The sequence below is a fragment of the Epinephelus fuscoguttatus genome, linkage group LG22, assembly GCF_011397635.1.
Source record: "Epinephelus fuscoguttatus linkage group LG22, E.fuscoguttatus.final_Chr_v1".
In the NCBI taxonomy this organism is placed as follows: domain Eukaryota; kingdom Metazoa; phylum Chordata; class Actinopteri; order Perciformes; family Serranidae; genus Epinephelus; species Epinephelus fuscoguttatus.
In genome coordinates this window covers 2,136,351-2,161,214 of record NC_064773.1, presented here as the reverse complement: position 1 = coordinate 2,161,214, position 24,864 = coordinate 2,136,351, and the positions used below count along the sequence as shown (strand labels likewise).

At 44.2% G+C, this 24,864-nt stretch overlaps 1 protein-coding gene across 1 annotated transcript in view; it reads right to left on the bottom strand.

The window, feature by feature from the left end:
* Positions 1-24,864, bottom strand: part of LOC125883177 (filamin-C-like) — a 71,960-nt gene that overhangs the window by 20,233 nt on the left and 26,863 nt on the right. Inside the window, exons 3-27 of the mRNA XM_049567395.1 lie at positions 24,512-24,609; positions 22,684-22,834; positions 19,756-19,874; positions 19,590-19,667; positions 17,801-17,963; positions 17,359-17,559; positions 13,091-13,228; positions 12,875-13,001; positions 11,996-12,132; positions 11,471-11,664; positions 11,275-11,388; positions 11,043-11,186; positions 9,688-9,811; positions 8,286-8,446; positions 8,110-8,200; positions 7,552-7,721; positions 7,361-7,478; positions 5,173-5,435; positions 3,778-4,375; positions 3,462-3,635; positions 1,929-2,091; positions 1,662-1,822; positions 1,403-1,570; positions 672-795; positions 434-590 (exon numbers count right to left, since the gene is read on the bottom strand). Coding sequence (XP_049423352.1) covers positions 434-590; positions 672-795; positions 1,403-1,570; positions 1,662-1,822; positions 1,929-2,091; positions 3,462-3,635; positions 3,778-4,375; positions 5,173-5,435; positions 7,361-7,478; positions 7,552-7,721; positions 8,110-8,200; positions 8,286-8,446; positions 9,688-9,811; positions 11,043-11,186; positions 11,275-11,388; positions 11,471-11,664; positions 11,996-12,132; positions 12,875-13,001; positions 13,091-13,228; positions 17,359-17,559; positions 17,801-17,963; positions 19,590-19,667; positions 19,756-19,874; positions 22,684-22,834; positions 24,512-24,609 — 4,136 coding nt within the window. The remainder of the gene's footprint in view (positions 1-433; positions 591-671; positions 796-1,402; positions 1,571-1,661; positions 1,823-1,928; positions 2,092-3,461; positions 3,636-3,777; positions 4,376-5,172; positions 5,436-7,360; positions 7,479-7,551; positions 7,722-8,109; positions 8,201-8,285; positions 8,447-9,687; positions 9,812-11,042; positions 11,187-11,274; positions 11,389-11,470; positions 11,665-11,995; positions 12,133-12,874; positions 13,002-13,090; positions 13,229-17,358; positions 17,560-17,800; positions 17,964-19,589; positions 19,668-19,755; positions 19,875-22,683; positions 22,835-24,511; positions 24,610-24,864) is intronic.

Below are 24,864 nucleotides of genomic sequence, written 5' to 3'. Positions count from 1 at the left end.
AGGACTCTAAAACTTCACCTGAGCCTCCCTCGGCATATGGGTGAGTAGATAATGGCTGAATTTTCATTTTTGGCTGCACTATCCCTTTAATAGCGCTGGGTGATGTAGTGACTACTTGTGGGACTGGCTGGCTACACACTGAGGCTAACCAGAGACATGCGAGCTTCAAACATGCTGCTACCAGCCTGCAAATGTATCTCACTAAACTGGATGGTTTGTTATCAGCAAACTACAAGAGGTATAATTTAAGCCCCTGGTTACAGATTTGTTATTTGGCTTATTTACAAAATCAGAATTCATATTTGACCTTTGAATTTGAGTTGGCTCATCTCGTAACTACAGCTTTCAAGATGCAGATGAATGAAGACATCACAGACATGATACAGGCCGAGTCCTGAGCTGCTTCAGTCAGAGTCAGGACTCTGTGACTCACCAGGATCTGAACAGTGAGCAGTCCCTCGCCGGCGTCTCTGGCATCGATGGTGAACTCCACAGGCAGACTGGCCGGAACTCCGGATGCGTTCAGACCTGGACCGCTGGCTCGGACCTTACTGGCGTCGTGAGCTGGTAACGTCTTGATCTTAAACGGACTGAGAGGAGACAGTTTGGAAGGTGAGACCTGAACCACGACGATGGAGACTCCTTTAGATAAGTGTCTGTTGGGTACTGACCTGCGAGGGACCTCCTGGTCGGCGTACTTCACACACACCGTGTACGGGCCGTCGTTGGCAGGAGTGTAGTTGACTGTGTGAGTACCGTCGCCGTTGTCGGTGATGCTGATCGGCTCAGCCACGCCTGAAGAGCAAAGTTTCACAGTTGTGGACTTTTAAGAACTTTGCACACAAGGTCCAGATTTTATGTTAACTTAAACTGACCGCAAACCTTTCATCCTTCTTTAAAGTTTTCAAAGCCGGTTCAATTTTCTGCATTTTTTCAAATCTGTCAAAGTTTGACCAAGAAGTAGTGAAGAAAAGTGCCACAACCTGCAGGTCACAAAGATCTGTGACGAGAGAGGATCCCAGGACACAAGTCATCAGAGAGGGCAGGTATCAGTCTCAACCGCATTTGAGGACGTTGAGATAATGTGTCGCCTTTGCGCAGGTTTTTTGTTTCATAAAGATGCATTAATTCTTTATTGATTAGACGGTTCTAGATTAGCGAAGGTAGACCACCTTCACAAGAAACAGCTGCAGCAAACTGTGCATGTTTGTGACTTGGCTGACCCTGAATTAGGGGCGGACGTAAATGGTAAAACACATCCGAACCCATTTTGGAATAAGTAACCAAATATTCCAGTGACCTCTGAGGGCTGCAGACTGAGCTGACAGTGTGAAAGCAGCCGTGATAGATCAAACCCTGAAGACACTCACAGGTCTAAGAGAACAGATCAGGGTCGTCTCACCTGTGGGTCCATACAGCTGGACCTCCAGCGGGGCCACACCAGCCTTACTGCTGTCCACAGTGAACGTCTGAGGGACGTGTGCTCGCACTCCACTTCCCAGTCCGGGACCTGAGCACTTCACCTTACTGGGATCCACCAGCTCTCGCACTGGGACCCGAAATGGACTCCCTGAAAAATAAACAGGAGGCTGGACATTAGTCACGGCTGAACCTGAACTATGTGACGAATCTATAAAGTCTGGACGGGTTGGATGTATCACCTGGGATAGGAAGGCCTCCGAAGGTGATGTTGACATCATACTCTCCAGGAGTGAAGGGGATGTACTCCACACTGCAGCTGCCATCTTTGTTGTCCTTACACGACATCTTGGCCTCAGATGGACCCTCGATGGCCAGGCCGAGACCTCCGGTGCCAGCACCTCTGAGGGAGCGACCGGGGAGAGCAGGTATAACAAGGAGGTCAGAGATATTAGAGATAAATCAGTCTGAAACATTCAGATTTGTTTGATTGGTTAAGAACAACTCACCTGGTCTCGACGGTGAAGCGGTTCGGTTTGTTCACCAGTCCCTCCTCCAGACCTGGACCGTAGGCTCGGACTCGACTGGGATCACAGCCCTCCGTCACCGACACCCTGAAGGGACTCTTAGGTACCGAGACGTCATCAAACAAGACCTCAATCAGATGCAAACCTGCAGACGGACACAGCAGTTTAATGTGGAACTTTCAGCACCTGACCGTTTACCTGACAAACACACACACGGGGTCAGATAAACAGAGATCTGTTTTTAGGATGACTCAGGGGCCCACCTCTCAGATCGTACAATTGGACGATGGGAACAAAGATGACTAAAGAAGAGATGGCGTGGAGCGTACTTCCGCTTTGAGTTGAAGTTTTTTCAACTCGAGCAACTCAAAGCGCTCCGGCCAAAATGCCAGGCACATAGCAACACAAAAACAGCAAAAGCTTCATTCTCATTAAAAAATTAAAAAACTCCTTAAATGTCTTGTTTGATGCTTTATTCATGAAGGGAGACCTAACTAAACACACACACACACACACACACACACACACACACACACTACAACACCTACTTTTAAATCTGAACAGTTCACTGACACTGAGAGTCATTGAACGTAACCCCAGTTCTGAGCTTATGATGGAGCTATAGACGAACTCTGAATATTAGTCTGATATTTTAAACCAACAACTGTCAGCTACAAACCTAGAAGTACATGTCTGTGTGTTTAAGAGAGACAAGAGATGAAAATCCCAGTCTGACTGAAGCCTCCACAGGGAAGAGAATTTCTGTCCCACAATGCACCGGGCTCCAACATGTCACACATTACTATCAGTGGAAAACCATCTGCTGCCAGCAGAGACTGCAGCTATTAATACCAGCCGCCCGTCCCTCCACCCTCACACTCTGCTCCACCTCAGTTAGAGACCTCACTGCTTCGTTAATCTGACCTCATGTACAGTTCTATACTGTCACACGTCTGTCGCTGTCACATTACTGTATCCTCCACTGTCAGGTCAGGACGGCTGTAGGAGCACAGAGCTGTCCACGTGACTTCTCGTGTTAGCATCATTAAAACTAAAGGATCACTGATGGAAACAAACACTAACCTGGGCAGGAATGTGTCTGGGATTTAAACCAGGCTTTAAATTTAAATTCCAACATGTTTTTGCTTTGATTCTGACTGTGCAGCTCCGTGTTGTTTACATGTGCAGTCTGTAACAAACAGCATCAGGAGCTGGAGTCATGTGACCACATTAAGAGTCGTAAACATGATGAAATTATTCTCAGAGTTTCATTGTTGAAGCCACAGATGCTTCGCTCGCCTCCTTCTCTTTACTGTGGCCGAGGGACAAACAGAAGCTTTATGAAACCACAGACCACTTTCAATTCAACGTTATAATGTTGTTGTGGAAAAAGAACCTCCACAAAACAGCAGCAGACCTCCTGCGGCCTGAGACTCTGTTCCTGACGATCAGCTCAGTTCACTGAAAACTGTTCAGCTCAAACACAACAACACACAGAAAAGTTTAGAGTCCCACCGTCCTCGTACGGCGTGTACTCCACTCTGTAGGTCCCGTCTCCCTTGTCGGTGATGTAGGCGTCTGTGTTGGCGCCTGATGGGTTGGAGATGCAGGCTTTGACTCGGCTGCCGCCGCTCTTGTAGTGCGCCCGGGCGTCCACGATGAAATGTGTGGTCACTTCTCTCAGGACGCCTGCAGAGACGAAACAAGCACAGAGGGACAGAATATTAATGCTCTCATTTCATTCTGTTGTCTCTTTAATTTGTTGTATGTGTTGATGTTCAATTATATAAACCACCTTGTTACTGGTTAGAAAACATCTTCCAGTCCTCACCTCTGGGTTCCACTCCTGGTCCGTGCACCTTCACCCCGCTGGTGTCGACAGCTGGGTCCACCTGTAGTCGGGTGGGGAACTTGGGCACTGTGTGTCCTCCGTACTTGATGGTGATGGTGTACATGCCGTGGAACTTTGGGATGTAGGTGATGGAGTAGGTTCCGTCACTGTTGTTTTGGATGTGAACTTCAGCTTTGGCTCCAGAGTCTGAGATGATCTCGATGGTGAGCTCGGCCTCTCCGGCTTTAGAGCAGTCCACCGTGAAGGATCCATCCTCGTTGACTTTCCCTCGCTCCAGGCCGGGCCCACTGGCCGTCACCTTGCTGGGGTCAAACACCGACTGGACCACAGCCTTGAAGGGGGACCCAGGGATGTGCTGGTCTGCAAACAGGATGTTGATGGCGTACTCGCCGGGCTCAGTGGGCAGGTAGGACACGGAGCAGGATCCGTCACCATTGTCCTGGCATTCGATCTTGGCCTCACAGGGTCCCTCCACCGTCAGGCCCAGACCACCAGTACCGGCTCCCTTTGTGTCAATGGCAAAGGGGGCTGGTTTACCCACAACACCACCTTGAAGACCTGGACCATAGGCTCGGACCTGGACGGTAAAAAGGCAAGAGAGGTGAGACACAAGGACACGTTGAAGGAGTTCACATATAATCTCAGAAGCTAAACCAGATGCAGCATTGGAGTGATTACTGACGTCATAGACCCAGTGACTCTTGTTAATAACCAAAAAGGGTTAAACCGAGCAATAGAAGTTTACTGAGAGCAGGAAAGGTTTAGCTGAACCAAAAAAGGTGTCCTAAGACCTAGAAAGGTTTACTGGGACCAAGAAAGATCTACTGGGACCAGGAAAGGTTTAGTTGGATCAAGAAAGGTATGCTGGGACCAAGAAAGGTTTAGTTGGATCACGAAAGGTATACTGGGACCAAGAAAGATTTAGTTGGATCAAGAAAGGTATACTGGGACCAGGAAAGGTTTAGTTGGATCAAGAAAGGTATACTGGGACCAGGAAAGGTTTAGTTGGGTCACGAAAGGTATACTGGGACCAAGAAAGGTTTAGTTGGATCAAGAAAGGTATACTGGGACCAAGAAAGGTTTAGTTGGATCACGAAAGGTATACTAGGACCAAGAAAGATTTAGTTGGATCAAGAAAGGTATACTGGGACCAGGAAAGGTTTAGTTGTAACTTGAAAGGTTTACTAAGACCAAGAACCATTAAGTTGGATCAAGAAAGGTATACTGGGACCGAGAAAGATTTTAATGAGTTTGTTGGAGGTTTTAAGGATAAAGCTGCTCAGTTTAAGTACAATTCCGAAGGCCTTTACTTAAGTGAAACTTATGAAACATACTTAATTCTGAGTGAATCTTAAAAGATGGTCTTTAACTGACCTTTGAAGGGTCGGGTGGCATGACGCCCTCCACAGTGAACGGACTTCCTGGTACAGGGTTTCCGTCGTAGTTGATGTCCACTCTGTACTGTCCCTCCTCGGGGGGAATGTACTTCACTGTGTGCACCTCATTGGCTGTGCCTGTCTCCAGCTTGCAGGGGATTGGTCGACGGGACGGGGAGGTGATCTTGACGTCAAGTTTGCCCTGACCTCCTGCATCTCGAGTAGAGACGGTGAACTCCTCGTCCTTCCCAACATCCACCTCTTCGATTGCAAACAGATACATGATATTCAGTTAGAGCTTAGTGATGTTTTCAGCACCAATGGGTTTTTGTAGGATTTTTGTCAGAATGTTACGGAAGCTCTGAGAGGCAAGTGAGGAAGCTCCTTATTTTTTTTTCTATCTATAAAACAGGTTGTTTGTTGTAATACTCATTATGGCCACAAGGGGCTGAAGTAGGAGGGACTATAACCCCTCATCTAAATACATACAGAAGCAGTATATACAGGTACAGATTGATAAATAGACATTTCTAGCCAAAAGACATAACAGTAATGTTATAATAACTTGCTAACACATAACACACACATGATCGTGGTGCACTTCAGCCTCTAGTGGCTGATATGAGTATTACAACAACAACAAACACTTTGAAAAATGATCCCAACAAAACTATTTTTTTCCTGACAAGTTTTTTCAAACCCTTCAAACCTTTCTTGACTCATGAGAGTCAAGAACAGTTCTTGAACTGTTCTTGACTCTTGAGAGAACATTACTCCGGTTTTAAAGGCCCTTTATTAGCTTCCTGTTTCTGTTATAGTCAATTTTAATTTTTTTCTTTTAGTTTTTAAATCCTGACAGTTTATCACATATGTTGGTCTGATACATTACCTCAACATCCTTAAGACCCCCCACCTCTGGTCTATTAAACATCCCCCTGAGTAGAACTAAAAAGTGAAGGCTATTAAAAGAGCCATTATGGGCCAAAAAAATAAAATAAAAATCTGTCTGGAGCCGCAAAACATATTTGAATAAAGGTAACAGCATTTAGTCTAAATTAGTCCATTAACAGAACGAATAGGTCTAAATGAGCATACATTTAGATGATTTACAACAAGGTGGCTGCTCTACAGTCATAAAAAGTTGTTTGGAAAAACGTCATTTGAACTCATTGTAGCCTGTAGCTCTGACTGCCTCTCTGGGCACCACGCTCACGCAACGTTTTTCCAAACAACTTTTTATGTCGGGGCTTCAGGACACTTGGATCACTACGGACGAGCAGTATGGAGATATTTTGTGGTTTCAATGATGTGTTTTTGGACGTTTGAATCTGGGGCGCCGTCAGCCTCCATTAGGTGGAGTTGTGTTGCTACCTCCTCTCCCCTTGGATCTCTGCAAGTGATGTGAGGACTCTAAAACTTCACCTGAGCCTCCCTCGGCATATGGGTGAGTAGATAATGGCTGAATTTACATTTTTTGGGTGCACTATCCCTTTAAGGAGACAGATAAATTTTTCAGACCAGCTTCCAGTGTTGAGATGTGTGGCACCGCTGGTAACACTGGTAAGAGAACCAGGACAGTAGAGGACAGTACAATATTCTGGACCTCAAATGGCATTTGTATCAAGGAAATATTAAAGTTCCCATTTTTATGACTTATTGAGTCTAAAGTTCAAACATACATGAGTGGTTTTTATAGGCTACAGTGAGAGGTGAGTTATATCTGTTGTTCTGGTCTGTTGTTTCTTGTGATGCCTAAATCTGTCCTATGAGAGGTGCGAGATGGAAGACTGGAGCAAATGAAATATAGAAATACATTTATCCTTCAGTAATTTACATTCAATCATCACCCAAAAAACTAATTTGTGCTCCGTATGAAAGTGTCATTAAAAAAACTCTGTGGGGAAAGTTTGGCTGCATCAAATCAAAACTAAAATAATTCAGGTTCAATCAGGAACCTTCGCTGCATCTCTTCATGACTTCTCTTCTGTCACTATCAAATTAAACTCTCTACGTAATTAAAGACACAAAATACTACACGTATGATGTCACTGACAGTGACATGTTTAACTTGTGACCTTGAACACAGAATCAATCACAGAATGTTGTCACTCTGAACTGAACCTGAACTCCACTTCCTGTTTGATGAATGTTTCTCATTTCCTGAGTGCAGACTCAAACATACTCACTGTTGTTCAAACCCTGAACTTTGACCTTGTTGAGGTCCAGCGGGGGGGCCACGCTGATGTTGAAGGGACTCTTAGGGATGGGGTCTCCTCCGTGACACACAGTGATGGACATGCTCCCCTGAGAGAGACACAGAGTTAACTCAGGTTCAGCTCACTCCTCATACGTGACATAAATCAGGGCGCTGTGTCACCTGCTGGACGGCGGTGTAGCGGACGGTGTAGGAGTAGTCGTGGTTGTCGATGATCTCGAAGTCTCTGACGGCTTCGCCTTTAGCTGCTGCAGTGAAATGAACCTCAGGCTGGGCTTTACCGGCTCCCTTTGTGTAAATGGTGAAGTGAGTCGGTTTCCCCACCTCGACTCCTGCACGCGGAAATGAAATATATAAATACAAATCATCTGCATATGGCTGTCAGTAAAGGATCTGAATACTCCAGCTGGAAATAATCGACTGACTCAAAGCACAAATTCCTACATTAGTACCCTCAGAGTAAGTGTTTCCAGAGGACATGTCAAAATGTTTATGGACCAAAATAAAGAGCACAAACTAAATAATTCACAAACACTGGTTACATCATTTCTGTGGTTTGTTTGAGTCATTTGAATCATTAATGAAGTAACTCCAGAGCACAAAGTGATGAACGACACTGCTGCAAATAATAAAGTGTTTGGAGAGCAGAGGTGACTCGCTCTCTGCAGGACAGAAACATGATGACATGATCCTGCAGAGCTGCACCTGAGGTCAGCTCACCTGTCTTGTGGAGTCCAGGTCCTTCTGCTCGGACTTTAGCCGCATCATGGGAAGGATCCACCTTTATTCTGAAGGGGCTGATGGGTATTTCCTATTGCAACATTAAAGGTGAGAGGTGTGTTTATCGTTTTAACAGGAAACGTGAGAAGAAGCAAACTTCCTGTCTCTGCTCTCACCTGATCAGCGAACAGCACCATGATGGTGTACTGACCGGCGCCTGGAGGCATGTACTTCACTGTGAACGTGTCGTTGTCGTTCTTGATGATGTCAAAGTCGATGTCAGCCTCTGCAGGACCGACCACGCCTGGGGCACACTTGATCCCAATGCTGACGTCACCTGCAGGTAACAACAGTCAGAATTAACTTTATTCATATCAGAAGAAACAACAACATTAAAGTAACATGACATCAGGAGTCAAGTGGGACCGCTGAAGAACATGGCCGCCTGGACTGAAGCTTCCAAATGGATAACCCATGGATGTATAAAGCAAACTGGATACAGCGCTGGGAGGCGGAGCTCCATTCATTCCTTTGAAAGTTGCTCATGCTGCTTCAAAATGTTATTGGATCAAATTTTGATAGTGTAATTAGTCAACCTGAGGAAGTTGTGATGCTCAAAAAAATTTACCCACTGATTTATAGACGTCGCTTTCGCCCTGTAAAACCCGGTTCAGACCAAAGACTGACGAGACGAAACTGTTTGTTGCAGAGAAAAGTGTCAGCGGTCTGAGCTCGACTCAAGCCGGCTGATGGTGTCACCTGACACTCAGCTGGTCAAATGGCCAGCGGCTGGTTTTAAAGCATGACACCTGTTTCAGCAGCCAATCAGCTATCCGAGCTCACTATCACTATCCTCATTCAGATTTTAAGAAGCTACAAATTATATTCAGTCACAAAATAAGTCTGAAAAGCTGCAAATCAGAACAGAAGCACAGAGAGTTGTTGACTAGAGACGATACGCCGTCTCATGGTGGTCACTTCCTGTCGACGTTACAGATCAGAAGTACAGAGAGTTGTTGACTAGAGATGATACGCCGTCTCATGGTGGTCACTTCCTGTCAACGTTACGGATCAGAAGCACAGAGAGTTGTTGACTAGAGATGATACGCCGTCTCATGGCGGTCACTTCCTGTCAACGTTACAGATCAGAAGCACAGAGAGTTGTTGACTAGAGATGATACGCCGTCTCATGGTGGTCACTTCCTGTCAACGTTACAGATCAGAAGCACAGAGAGTTGTTGACTAGAGATGATACGCCGTCTCATGGTGGTCACTTCCTGTCGACGTTACAGATCAGAAGTACAGAGAGTTGTTGACTAGAGATGATGCACCAATGCATCATGGTCACTTCCTGTCAACCGCCAGCTTTTTACAATGTCGCAGAACGGCACATTGCACGTAGTCGTCTGTTTCAACTCATTTCGTCGCCAATCTTTGGTCTGAACTGGGTCTAAGTCTTTGGGTGAGTCTTTTTGGGCTGCAGGACATCATGTGATGGATGTTATTCCACTGTTTGGTGACAATAACAGGATAAAAGACATGAAACAGGAATGATGTTGGATTAGAGCTGTGTCCCACCCTGTCCAGCCTCGCTGCAGTCCACAGTGAAGTACGTTGGCTCGTTGGCCTTCAGTCCCGTCTTCTCCACACCTGGACCGTAAACCTTCACGTTCTCTGGATGGCTGCCTTCTCCTATTGTCACCTGGATCACATCATACAAAGTTACAAAGAAAACAATTAAGAATACAGTTATAAACTCCAACAATCCTGTGTAATTGCTGTTTATGTACAGTTAATTTCATTATTTTGAAAATCTCTTTTCTCACTTATTTGTCCATTTTAATATATTATTTTTAACGCTCCTCTGCCTTGTATTTGTCTTTTTGTTTCTATTATTCTTCTTCTGTGAAAATATTTGTTTTACATGTCTTCTACGTCCATTGATACAAATTAAAGTCTATGATGTACCTCAGGGCTCTTTCCTCGGTCTACTTTAATTCTGTTCCACATGGCCAAATAAACCTCATAACGTTTCATTTCCATGCAGCTATGTGCATCTCTGAAATTGTGTCCTTTAAACAATAAAAAATAGCAGAGTTTTCAGCTGAATTTGGCTTTAAATTTTATGATGTGATAATTTAATGTCTTGTCTTGTTTAGTGTGGACCCCAGAAAGAGTACTTGTTACTGCGGTAACAACTAATGGGGATCCTGTAATAATAAATGAATTTGTAAGTGAATAAGATTTTGTTTTTTTCTCGTAACAAGTTAAATAGTAAAATTAAAAATGTTGTACTGTTACTTTCCCAAAGTGTGTTTATACCAGATTTCAAGACTTTAGACCAATCAGAACGAATGTTGTGGCATTTTTACCGGGGCAGTCAAAGTTAATGTGTTAACATCGATTTAACATGAATTCCTTTAAATGGAGCAAATTTTTTTGACGTGCGATTATTGCACGTATGTTGTATGACCCTCGGCCTACCCTATGGTTTGGGAAATCAGAAAGCGATGCAGCAGTAACGTTTCGCATGGCGAAAGTTACTGCTGGAGTATATCGAGCTGCTTAAATAAACGGGATGTTTAGTTTACCTTTACAAATGTAAAGTTGGACACTTCATTGTGTTGAAGTATATTAGCCCCCTCCCATGTTGATAAGAGTATTAAAACTTGAAGAATATCCCTTTAAGGTCCACATAGAACAGATAAAAAATGTCTGATTAATTTGTGATTAATCGTGATTAGATATTTTAAGTGACTTATTTTTTACTGATCATACTAACTACAAATTTCTGGTTTGATCTGAATGAATGGAAAACGGCTGCATCGATATTGTGGACGGGACACAGGAGAAGCTGGGGATCGAACCGCTGACCTTGTGATCGGTGGACGACCCGCTCCGCCTCCGGACAGTGTGACTGTGTTGTTGCTTACCCTGAAGGGGCTGTTGGGAACGTTGACTTCGCCCCAGGTGACGATGATGGTGTGTTTGATGGGTTTTGTGGGAATGTAAACACAGAAGAAGGTGCTGTCTCCGTTATCTGTGATCTGGATGTCGATGGGGAAACCCTCCGCGTCCTGACGGCACAAACACACAGCTCATTAATATCCAATCACAATGTCATCATTAAAGACGAAAGAGTGTTATTTCATTCTTAAACGTCACCTGAGCGTAGAGCTTCAGCTCTCCTCTGCCGGCTCCGTGGGTATCGATGGTGAAGTCAGCAGGTTTGTTGACGATGCAGCCGAGCGGCTCCAGACCTGGACCGTAACATTTCACCTGAGGAGAATTATCAACACGTCACGTTAAACAATCAAACCTCTGTGAAACAGTTTTAGGATCAGTCAGGTTCTGGTCTCACGTTTTCTGGGAAGACGTCGTTGGCAGCAGGAAGGATGTGAGCCATGAAGGGGCTGTCCTTAATGTCCTCGTCGTCACAGATCACGTGCACAGCGTAGTCACCCGGTTCAGTCGGCCAGTATCGAACGTCACATGACCCGTCACCTTTATCATCGCACTCGATCTTCGCCTGAGACGGACCCTCAATGGAGAAACCTGCAGACAGTCATCAAACATCACATTACACATCATATATACTGACGATAAACAATCTTTATTTAAATATATATGAATATCCAGCATGGAACTAAAGACATAAAGTTTATAAAGTCACCAAAATCATTGCGATTCATCCTCTGAGTACCACGAACAATTACGGTAAATTTAAAGGCAATCTGACCACCAGTTGTTGAGATACCGTTAGTCTCTGCGGACCAAAGCTTCAGACCAGCAGCCGCCCTCTTTTAGCCCCTCCCCCAACCTCCTGTCAATCATTCTGAGCAGCAGGTGAGTGCTCTGATTTGTCCTTCGCGTTGTTGTGACATACCGAGTGTTCCCACCTCCGTGCCGATGGCCTCCACCACAAAGTCAGCGCTCTTCCCCACCATACCCGTCTCCAGACCAGGACCCCAGGCCCTCACCTTCTGAGGCCCCGCCTCCTCACTCACCTGGACCTCGAATGGACTGAAAACGCACAAACACATACGACAATGTAGCTGGAAGACATTCTTTAAACAAACAAAGCATGTATAAATGTACAGCTGAAACTGTTTTAATTATTGTTTACCAAAAATTAAATTATGCTGTGTATTAGTTAATTCTTTCTGCTGTTTTTCAAGCTAAAATTCACCAGTTCAGCTTCTGAAAGATTTTCTGCTTTTTGTTGTCCTATTTGTTGGACAAACTAAAACATTTGAAGATGTCCCTTTGAGTTTTAGTGATGCGATGGGCACTTTTTTTTTTACACTTTAATCAAAAAATTATCAAAAATAATCCATCCATCCATTTTCAGCCTCCTATCCAAAATCAGGTCTCGGGGGCAGCAGGCTGAGCAAAGTATTCCAGATGCCCTCCACTCAGCGATGCTTTCCAGCTCCTCCTGGAGGATCCTGAGGTATTCCCAGGCCAGATGAGATATGTAATCCCTCCAGTGTGTTCTGGGTGAATTTTTGTCTGTCTCTATGTGTCAGTCCTGTGATAGTTTGGTGACCTGTCCAGTAAGTTTCATAGTTTGTAAGTAACTGTGTTCTGAGTAAAACCCCTGGAGTACCTCAGGGTTCTATCCTTGGTCGCCTATAATTCTGTAGTTACATGAAACCATTAACATCAAAGTCAAAGACCTGGATTTGTTTCTGTCAGTTTTCTGTTTGGATAAATGTCATCAGCATAAACACGGGAGAATAATAAGATCAGCTGACTGTCTCACCTGCGTGGGATGCTGTGTCCTCCCCAGGTGATGGTAACGATGTATTTTCCCATCATGATGGGGTAATAATTACACTCGAATATCCCGTTTTCCATCTCCAGAACCTTCACCGGCTCCTCCAAGCCCTCTGGATTCAAAATCGAATATTAGCATTGCTCATCATATACATTAAAGGTGCATTTCAAACTAAAGTAAAGATGTCTCATGGCTTCTTACTTGGTCCCTTCACAGTGACTTTGAGCTCTCCGCTGCCGGCTCCTTTAGTGTAAACTTTGAAATCAGCCACTTCCTTCACCCTCAGACCCTTCGGCTGCAGACCTCGGCCCGACGCTCTGCAGGCATTCGGGTTACAGGCTGTGAGGACCAATCAGACAAAGACGTGGGTCACTGGGGAGGCTGGGATATGATTTTAAAATGATAACAAAACTAACAGAAACATTCACACAAACACACATTCTGTTCTTCTACTTCCTGAGTAGTTCTACACTGAGCCCTGAAGGAGGACCCGTCCAGTCCACAATGACTCCGACTTTAATCCAGATTAGATGTTAGTCTGAAGGTGGAAGTTAGAATTACTCTAACCAATAATTCATATGTACAAAATACTCACCTGTGCTCTCTGATTATTAAATAATGAGCAAAAAATACTACATCGAGGTCTTGAATTATTAATTATATTACAAATAATAATTTGTGGTACATATTCCTAATTTGTGCTCTGCTTTTTGGCCCCTTGAACATCAGTGTTTTTTAGTGACCTTATTTTAGCAGCTGTATTTTATCAAGACATCCTTGCACTTGCAGAGAGGACACCAGGTATTTCAAAACATTATCTTTTCCCAAGTGTAACCAAGTGTTTTTTGTGCCTAAACATAGCTAATCAACCGCAGTGTTATTGACACATATAGAAATCTAAAATTCGACATATTCCCTGCATAACAACATACAAATGTAACATATCTTTAGTTCGCAGAATTCTACAATGCCAGTTTTTTTTCTGGGGATTGGGTTGGAAAAAAGTACAGTTTATGAAGACAAAGCGAGCTAAAGTTATCCAACAGTTAGTTAGATCTAAGTTAATTTTATAGATTTGCACTTAATTGATTTCCAGAGAAAACGTGGAGAAATAAATAACTGAACAGCTGCCTGAATAAAATCTTAAGAGAATAATGAATACATGAAGTTTTAGAGTCGGGGTTGTTGACTCCTGGCTACAGCCACACAAACGGTCTGCTCTCTGTGACAGACGATTAAAAACACCTGATAAATATTCATAAATCAGAGTCAGTGTGGATTAATTTTTAATGAAGGCTCAGATTAAACTTAAACCTGTCTGAGAACGTCCACCTCCTCTCATTTAATCTGAGAGAATCCTGAACTAACCCTCAATGTAAAAATAACCAAACGTCACAAATTGTCACGAGTCTTCAACTAAATATAGTAAAACCAAGAATACACACACACACACACACACACACACACACACACACACACACACACACACAGTTGATCTCTGTTAGTCAGCTGATCAGAGAAGCAGTTTGCTGAGGCTGAAAGGAAAAAGCAGCAGAGGTGAGGATGAAACAGAAACAGTGTTATTATCAGTCTGAAGGAGCCGCAGGTTCAACAGGTGGAAAACAAACATGTAGAAAAAAAACAACCTGCTGTTTTATCTGCAGGTAAAACACTAAAAACCAGAAACAGAAAGATATTTCACTAACAGTTTTTATGTCTGAACAGACGAGATGCAAAATTAAAAGGTCGGAAAAGCAGAGTTATTTATATGGTTATGATGAAGAGGAGAGGAAGTGGTGAAGCTGCTAATAATCATGATAATAATCGTGATGATGATGATGAAGGCCTGTGTGTGTAAAAAAAAATCAAATTCATGGTAGGGCCACAAATTAGAGTTATACTGTGTGTTTGAAAGTGTTATTTTTTTCTCAAGTTTTCTCATCGTTGTTATTCTCATTAGTAGTTATTATAATTACAGCGTTAACCGAAACATTTGTGGTTTGCATATTTTTTACCAACAAAATAAAAATCTGGTTTGAAGAACAAAAGACTGTAAAGATGGGCGTCCAAACCAGCCAGAAGTTGGCTGATGTTTCCTCCAGATGTTGGTATGAAGTGACTCAACACACACGCACACACACACACACACAATCAAAAGCCTCTCTGGATGGTGTAAAAATCATGAATCTATATATCCTCAGATATCTGGAGGGTTCACTGAGGTGGAGTGAGACGTTTGGTTTAAAGACACTACTCAAAAAAATGAAGTGGTCACAGTATGAATCTGTTTTTACGTCTGGAACCTCCTGTCTTCAACGGGCTTCAGACGCGCCCTCGTTGAGGACTTAGCTCAGATTCCAGAGTAACTCTCTTATCCTGAAGCCTCCTTCCGCCGAATCCCGTTTGATTCAGCGGTGGGAACCTCTTGCGACCGCATGCCTTTGCTGACATCGACCCCAGCAGGATTCGAACCCCAAACCCCCGGATTCCGTATGGACGATGAGTGCTCTAAGCACTACAGTGGCGAGGCCACTTAATGGTCCCAGTATAACACCAGGAAACAGACTCCATGATGTATAAATATTGTGTTATATTCTAAACACAGACTAAATTGAATTGGTTTAGTTTGTTGCCACAGTTTACAGCTGTCGTCACAGGGAATGATAAATTATAAAGGACACACTTAGCTATGTAGCTTAGCATATAAATATCTTCTACTGTTAATCGGACGTATTTTATGAGTTGTTTTGTATTTTACGACAAAGCGATTCAGAGCTTCAGTCGCTCTCTTGAAAATGAAAAACAAGTGTAGGATAACATTTCTTTTAATCCAGAGAGGACTCACTCCACACGTCCACATTCACTCAGTTTCTGTAGAAGAAGAAGAAGCAAGTGCTGCACATGCTGTAAAGCTGGGAGGACCCTCTTCAGGAGGGTCGGAGGCAGGGATGGTTTTGAGTTGAGGTGGAAGGAAACCAGGCGAGCGCAGGCAGGCTCCAGTCACACCCCCACCCCCACCCGGCCTGTACTAACTTGGTCGCCTGGGTTTGGGCGGTGTTGGAGGGGGGGCTCTCCTTGTCTTGTCTGAGGGTGGGGTGCGTGCAGACTGAGGTAAAATCTGCACCGGAGACCCGAGAGGAGGGACGCTCTGTGAAACTGAAGGAGGGAACAACAGTGATGATACATGTGCAGACAGGCAGAGAGGGGACAGACACCTCCACACCTCCAGACCAGCAGGCGGACACGGGAACAAGTCAGGTTCTGCAAGTCTAACATTATCGAGTCAAAGTGTAACTTTACAAGTCACAAGCCAAGTCCCAATTCAAGTTTCAAGATTTCCAAGTTTTAAGTCGAGACAGATGAGTCCCGGGTCAAGTCCAAAGTCAGGAAGCAAGTTTCAAGTCATAACCAAGCCGCCTGAGACATGAAGCCAAAAGCTGCAGTTCCTCTAATGTCCACTAGAGGCTGCCTTCAAGAGCGAGTCAGTCCCCACAGACCCCCATGTTAGCATGTAAAAATAAACATGTTTACAGCCTGGTACAAAAACAGTTTTGGCCTGTAGAGATCATTTCAACATTCATGACGACTGTACGGGCTGAATTTATACATTACACACCTGTTTACATTTTATTAAGGCTTAACGTTTTGGTCACCTAAAAAAAAGCCTTGTTCACTAAAAGACTGTCCAAGGTTTTTCCAATAAGTACATTTTGTTTTAATAATTTCAATCCTGTTTTTCCTTAGCAAAAAATAGCATTATCAGAGTGAACCATAGCTGTAAATGCAACCTGCTAACCAAGCTAGCAGCTAGCATTAGCATTAGCTCCACCCTCTCGTCCACATTCTGGCTTCAAACGGCACAAAAGACCAAATTCAAAGCTTCAAAACAACAGGAGTCTACAAACCACTGGGTGATGTCACAGTGGCTACATCTGTGTTTGTAAGACATCAGGTCCAAGTCAAAGTTGAACCAGTCACATCCTGGATAAAAATAGTACGACCCATGTTATGTCATCATATCCAAGTCCCATCAGTCAAGCTCCCACATTAAAGATAGGCAAGGCTCAAGTCAAGTCCATCCAAACATCCTCTTTCTGTCCGCGTCTGTCCAACAGTCCAACTCCCACTGAGTTCACACCTCCGCCAGCAGACCAGTGGAGCTCCAAGGAGAAGACCGAACACCACAGCCCAAAACCATGAGAGTGCACAGCTTCAGCCAACGAAACCCAGCAAGCACCGACTGTCCCATCAGACCTGGACCCAGACTGAGCTGAACAGATCTCATCCTGTTCTTTAATCCGTCAGTCTGGACATCAGATTTCAATGTGACACTCTGATTACAAACTCATGCATCAGATACACATCAGATCCATGTTCATGTTACATGGAAATTAATTTACAACTTCAAACCTTTTTAAGAACAACATGTCAAAGCAGAGTCGGGTCAGAGCGGACTGTGAGACACTTACCCTCTGAGATGTTGACAGTGAAAGGACTTCTGGGAATCTGCTGCCCTGCAAAGGTCACGTAGACGGTGTGAGGTCCCTCCAGGACGGGAACATAGGTGCAGCGGAAAATACTGTCTCCTTTGTTCTCCAACACAATCTCTACTGTATCCCTTCGACCGTTTGAATCCACAATGATGACGCCCACGTCTCCAGCTCCCGCCCCTGTAGGACAGACAGACGGACAACAAGTCTCTCAAACACTGAAGGTCACTAAATCAGTATCAGACAGACTGAGTCATCGCTGAGGTTGAATATCTACAGTAACATGTAAGTCTAAATGTTGTGATCAGATGAAAATACTGCAGAAACAAAGGTCTGTACATTTATCGAGAAAAATATCTCGTCTTTTTGTTTGTACGAATCTCAACCTCTGTTTCATGCAGATGTAGTTTTAGAGGATTACCTGCAGTGTAAATGTCAAAGTACGTCGGTTTGTTGGCCACGTTTCCTGTCGGCTGCAGCCCCGGCCCGCGGGCCTGAACTCTGGTTGGGTCGCCCATCGCCTTGGAGACGTTCACCATGAAGGGACTTCTGTCGATATCCTGCCCAGCGAACAGCACCTTCACCTGGGAGGAACAGAGACACTCAGGCCTCTCAGGGTTTCTGATACAAAGGTTCTCGTTCGTAAAGCAACTCTGAGGCTTCTGATCTCGTACTGGGGCTTCAAGAAAGTTCTTGAGAAGAGCCCTTTTAAACAGGAGCTGTGCAAATTTGCAGGAAAGCCCAATCAGTGTTTTTTCAGCATTGGCAGTATAAAAACAAAATCGGGGAGTGCAGCAAAATGCTGCCTACCTACTTTTGTTTATACAGAATGTGCCTTTTTCGGGGCAATGGGGGGCGTGAGCAAGTAACAAAACGTGTAGCTCAGCGTGTGACGTAAACAGTGACGTGGGAGGGAAGCCGCGGCTGGTCAGTCCGTTCTTCAACGTCCCCGTCATCTGACGGTTAATGGCCTCTTCGTTTGCGAGGACAAGGAGGGCGCGCAATTCCTTGTCTCCCCAGTTGCTCATCTTTACAGTGTCTGTCAGGTTTGTGTTTCCCTCTTGCTACTAGCTGCTTGCTAATTCCTGCTATCAGCTGTTTCCTGTTTATCCACCGCCAGTGGCTCGCACGTGCAGCGTCATCAACAGCTCCTCCCACAAGTCATCAACAGCTCCTCCCACAAGTCATCAACAGCTCCTCCCACAAGTCATCACCAGCCCCTCCCACAAGTCATCAACAGCTCCTCCCACAAGTCATCACCAGCCCCTCCCACAAGTCATCAACAGCTCCTCCTGTTGCGGAAGGGCACCTCGTTCTTTTTAAACTAAAAGGGTTCCACCAATATGTCTACCCTATGAGGCGGAAAATTAGGCACCTCGGATCAACTCGCCAATCCGGCTCTGTGTGTCTAAACGCTCGCAGCTTGCCGGCAAAACGGTCCAACATTCGCCGAAAATCTGGCAGTGTAAAAGGGGCTAAGGAAGAAGACGAACTTTTGAAGCAAACATTTTAGACTCGGCTTCTTCTCGTGGTTGTGCTGCTGCCTGATGCCTCCTACTGCTGCTGTTATCATACTTCTACTAACATTATACACATAATACACATGGTTATTATTAATCAAATAATTTGGTGAGGCAGCACTTTTAAAGGATTTTGGGACATTTCATACATGTTAAACAAAGGTAACTTTGGAAATATGTTTAAATTAATATTTTTGGTTTATTCTCATAATATCAGACAGCACAGTTAACGTGTCTGTTGAGCCTCGATTAAGTACGATTCAGTTCAGTACACATTTTTCTGTCTCCACAGTGAAAGTTGTGGATGGTCCCAACAGAAGCGTTCCTTAGCGTCCCCATGTTTGGTCCCCCCTCTGTTGGGGTACCTAGCACACAGATCTGGTACTAAAAGGTGGAGCTAGAAACCCTGCAGTCTGATTGGTCAGTAGAGGACGCTCACTCTGGTTTTATGTAACCTCTGTTCATACATCAGTAAACTACAACTATAAAATGAAAGAGAAAAAAATCACTTCATTCACTGGGCCGACTGCCGGCAACTTTTAAGGTGGAACGTTAACTTGTAATGTTACTCAATGCATGAGTTGATGACGTGAATCCATCAGCACACCTTAAATTTCACTGTGACAACTTTGACCATCACTTTAGTTTTTATATGACACACACTTTTAGTAATGACTTTGTGTTTCTTACTTTATGAAGCCCCTCCACTTTGGGCAGGTAGACCACCGAGTAGCTTCTGTTCTTGTCGTTGTTTGGGATGACTCGGGCCTGAAGGACACAGAAACACATTCACATTCAGTCTGATTTAACTTTGTTGTTTGATTTAATATGAAGAATTAAGAGTGTGTGTTTTCACCTCCTCTGTGTGTCCCTCTGGATCCTCCACATAAACCAGGACTTCACCCAGTCCGGCCTCCACCGTCTCCACCAGGAACTCTGCTGGTTTCAGGACCACGTTCCCTCGAGGCTCCAGACCTGAGACACAGGAGACGGAGATCAGTCAGAAATCTGATGACTCCAGAGGACCAGACGTCTCAGACCATGATGACAGCAGAAAATTACTCAAGAGTTAAAGAGAGAGTTTAAATCCTGTTGGGACTAAAGACAGTTACAGCTGCAGTCCGTTATCATTTCTATTATATCAGTATTTTGTATTTAACCCGTTTTCAACCAGGTGAGTCCAGTTGAGATCATCCATCTCTTTTCCAACAGAGACCTGGCCGAGACAGCAACAGACAAAGAGTTACAGCCAAACAACAACACAACAAAAAACATAAAAGATCCACAGTAACACGTAGAAATATTACAGCACCCACAACCAGTGACAGGAACCAACCAACTCTTTCAACCTTGTAGTTATAAGAGCTTTGAAATCAGACAGGGACCAGTTCACGTAGTTTGGACTCTTTCTGAGGGTTATTCCAGGTGAGAGGAGCAGAGCACAGAAAAGCTTTATTTCCCAGCTCTGTCTGAGCACCAGGAACAGACAACACAACTAAGTGTTGAGATCCCAGACTGTGGCTACAGTCAGATCTCTGTTCAGTCAAAGTACAAATGTGCAAAGGGAGTTTAACCAGTACGGCTTTATAAATGAACAAATGGCAGTGACTACAGAAGGTCAAAGATGGCCGACAAGCCAACCCTGATTGATTGTTAAGTCTATAGAACACCACAAAACAGTGAATTAGGGTGCTTTCACACTTGGTCCTTTTCAGCCCTCCAAGAGACCTCAGACCCCTCTGAAGCAAACCAAACAGTCTGAGTTTGGTTTGCTTCAAGTCCGTGGTCCAGTTCACTTAACCTGTGCCTAGTGAACACAAAACGCTCTGGGTCCGCTTCTGCTATTGTATTGTAGCCCTCCAGGCTTGCCGTAGCCAGATCACATGCTATTTCAGTAATTATAAACACAATGGAACCATGGCCACAGGTAACGACAACACGGCCAGTCTGGTCTGGACTTTGGTCTGACGATGAAACAACTCCTCCAGATATGGACCGAAGAAAACATCAAACGGCAACTGTCAACAACTCACAGAAACACAAAGGTTTCCCTCCAGTGTTAAGTTCATGACTGCACTGCAGTGCCACATCAAAGTAAAAACAAAACTCCATCAATATATATACTAGTCCATACTCACTGAGTGCACAGTTGCCCACGTACAGCTTCACATGGTGTGTGTTTGGGATACAGGTCATAGGAAACTGCAGATTAAATAGTCAACTGAACCCATTAAGAAGAGCAATGTATTCAGACAGAGTGTTTGATGCTGATAGTACGATTGCTTTATTGAAAGTACAGTAGTACCATTGCCAGTAGTGGGATAGTTAGTGGGCTAAAACTGTACATTAGTAGTTGAGGTAGCACGTTGAAAGGCAGATAGTTAAAGTGTTTATATGTTGTATTGACTTAAAAGTGGGGCGCACTGGTAGTTCACATGGGAAAGGTGCAGCTAGCCCTTGTTGCAGCAGCATACCATACCATGACTTAGTCATACCAAACATTAGAAACAACACCAACATTGGTCCACAGGGGGAGCCACAGCGATCGGTCGCATTTTAGCCATTTTGAAGCATTTTTCTGTTGTTATAGCGCCACCCAGTTGCCAATTAGAGTTAAATTTCTCCAGTCACCTTGAGGCGTCCTGTTCTACATATCTACCAAGTTTAGTAAAAATCCATATGGCGGTTAGGCCTAGATAAGAAATGAGCTCTCTAGCGCCCCCATTTTGTTTGATGGGCTCAATAATGGAGGGGTCCCCTCAGATTATGTGTGGTCATATGCCTACAAAGTTGCGTGGTGATGGGTGAAACCCTTGAGATGTTCTACACCTTTATGTGATGAGCCACGCCCTCCGCAATATTCATTGCCTTATAGAAGCTCAGTTTTAGGAAGTTTTCCAACTTTTGCCAAGAGGGAACTTTAGATATTGCTCCCTAGATTATGTTCACCCAGTTTCATGCAGATCGCTCAAACTTCCTAGGAAGAGATCCATTTGAAGTGTTTTTCAAAAAATTCAAAATGGCGGAAAATCTATATAGCGGAAGTTATGGGTTCTTGAGGCAAATGTGTTCCTCATGAGGAGAGGCATCTCTGTGCAAAGTTTCATGTCTCTACCACATACGGGGCATGAGATATGCCCATTCAAAGTTTGACATTTCAATGGGTTGCTATAGCGCCCCCCTTTGGCCAATTGATGTAATATTGCTTCATTGGCATCCTCCCATGACCCTCTACCACTGTGCCAAATTTCACATGGATTGACCAAGTCAGTGAGGAGAAAAACCTGGAACACACACACACAGACAGAGCTTTCCTCATTAAGATAAAGGCTATAGTGTGAACACAAAAAGAACTGAGTCCCTTTTCTGTTGGTCCACTTTTTGGTGCACTTTAAGAGGACTGAGTTCGGTTCATTTAAAAAGGACTAAATGTGAAAACACTCTTAAAACATACGGTCAAACATACGGCCCGGGGGCCAGAACCAGTCCTCTAGATGACTTTGAACACCTGACGTTGATGTGAAGGCTGAGAGGTTTTAGGAGAAGTTAAAACAGTGAGCAGATACGTCATGTTAAATGCTGCCTCAGAGGCTCCTCCACTCTGACCAGAACACAGCTCCGTGAAATAACGATTAACACTTCCTGTGGTCATATTTAAAGATACTGAACAGTGTGCAAAATATTGTTAACCAGCATCTTCAGAGCAAAAGAATCTGTATAAGACGTGTATATTCTCGTTGGGAAATTCGATAAATGCGGACTTCAGGGTTGTGTGTTTCCTCACCTGGCCCGTAGGCCTTGGCCCTCTTGGGGTGCAGCGTCTTCGCCCTCAGGGGGGCGCCGGGCTTCAGTTTAGATTTGGGGAACTGAGACAGGTAGGTCATCACAGAGTGCTCGTCCACGTTGGGATCCACGATCTCCTCTGGAGCGATCACCTGAAGAAGAGCGAGGGCGTGAACACATGACGCAGATGATCCTGATCATGAACAAAAAGCTGGTTTAAAGAGCGACACATCAAAGAAGATTTTAATTAAAGACATAACGAGACTGAGGAGAGAGACTAATGACAGAGTCTGAGCGAACACATGTTGAACAGCTGCTCCTCTAACGGACTCTGTTGTTCATTAGCAGCGCAGGACGATGTGTTCAAACCCCCGCTGACATAAAAGCATCAGTAACACTATGTCCAAATTCTCCTTCAAAATAAAGGGCATGCATTTCAATTGGATGCACAAGCACAGAAGTAGTCAGAGTTTTGGCCAGGAGTCAAGTTTTCTAAACTTGGTCAGCCATTTTGAAGGTGACAGTTAATGTGTGGGTGCAACTTTTCCATCCTGCACAAAAATGATCAATTACTACACAGACATTAAAGTGACATCATCACATTAAAAAAGACAAAATAACTCTCGCTCTGTTGTTGTTGTTGTCGTTGTTGTTGTCCCCGCACATTAACTGTCTCCATCAGAGTTTACTTAATCATTTTAAGAGCTTCGATCAGACTCACAGTTTCCAGTGATAATCTAAACATGTAGCGAACAAATGAAGGTTTTAATCAACAGTCTGTCTCATTAAAGATAAAACCATCTGTTTCATCACATCATCATCCTCACACACACACACACACACACACACACTGATTGTGTAAAGATGGAAACTCTGACTTTATGTCTTTAACATCATCTGATCGAACCCTTTGTGTTCCTGCTTCACTCTGCTGCTGATTCAAACCGCCGGCTGCAGGATCGCTCTGCAGGCTGGAAATAGACCAGAGCGCCATTTAACACATGTGACAGAGAGGAAAGTTCCTGATGCTGCCCGTTGGATCGCAGTGTGACTACAACTCTGTTCACACGCTGATTACACACTGAGACTCTCATTATATCATCTGTGTCAGGGTTTCTCTGCTCGGCTGTGATATAACCTACGCTGAGCACATTTCATCTGAGTTTGACTGGACTGAAGCTCAGATTCTACGACTACAGAGCCAGTGTTGGGGACGCCCACAGCTCACCTAATAAAGCAAACACCACATGTGTAGAGGCTTTGTTTTGCTGCTGCGACTGCAGGTTTGCTGTGAGCTGTTCATTTAGAGGAAAATATCTGGGAAATGATGGAGAAAAAAATCCATTTTAAGCTGATAAAAACAATAATAATATCACTGAACAGGAAAAAAGGACAACACAAATAAAAATGACTGAATGTTTTATTTTTCTATTTAATTTTCTCTTTGAGATTATCCTGATAAACCAGTTGAACAAATTGTTTTAAGGCTGCTGTCAGCCCTAGAGTGGTCTCCTCTGGTCTGAATCAGGGACTCATGTTGTTCCAAAGTTGTATAATTGCCTAGAGTTGGTTGGTGTTCTCACGGCAGCATTTACAAGAGGACCAGATCGAATGCCTTGTGTGAGAAAGCTGCTCTTGATTGGTCAGAATTTCCATGTGGGAAAAATCAAACACGTGTGATATTCCTTAATGTTTTCAATGTAGACATGCAGCAGGTGCGCTCACACACCTGAGCTATGTCGTGGCGGCATGCACACACTCCCAAGCACCTTTTTCAGGGTGCGATTGCTGCACTGTGAGAAAAACTGAATTCAGAGGTCAAACATTACCTGCGGCACTCCGAGCCAGTCGTCAGCCTGCTGCATGGCCTCTCTGGCGTTCTCCACCGGCTGACTGGGATCCCATGTTTCCCAGTCTGGACACAGACCTGAAGGCAACACAGACAGACACACGTCAGTCATGTGTGAGCTGCAGCAACATGAGATAATTTCCTCTCCTGTTAATGTCAGTTAACGCCAGTTTAAGCCACATGCATTTTGAGTACAGAAAATTTAGTCCATTAAACGGACACAGATACAGATACAGATACAGATACAGACACAGATACACATACAGACACAGATACACATACAGACACAGACACAGATACACATACAGACACAGATACAGACACAGACACAGA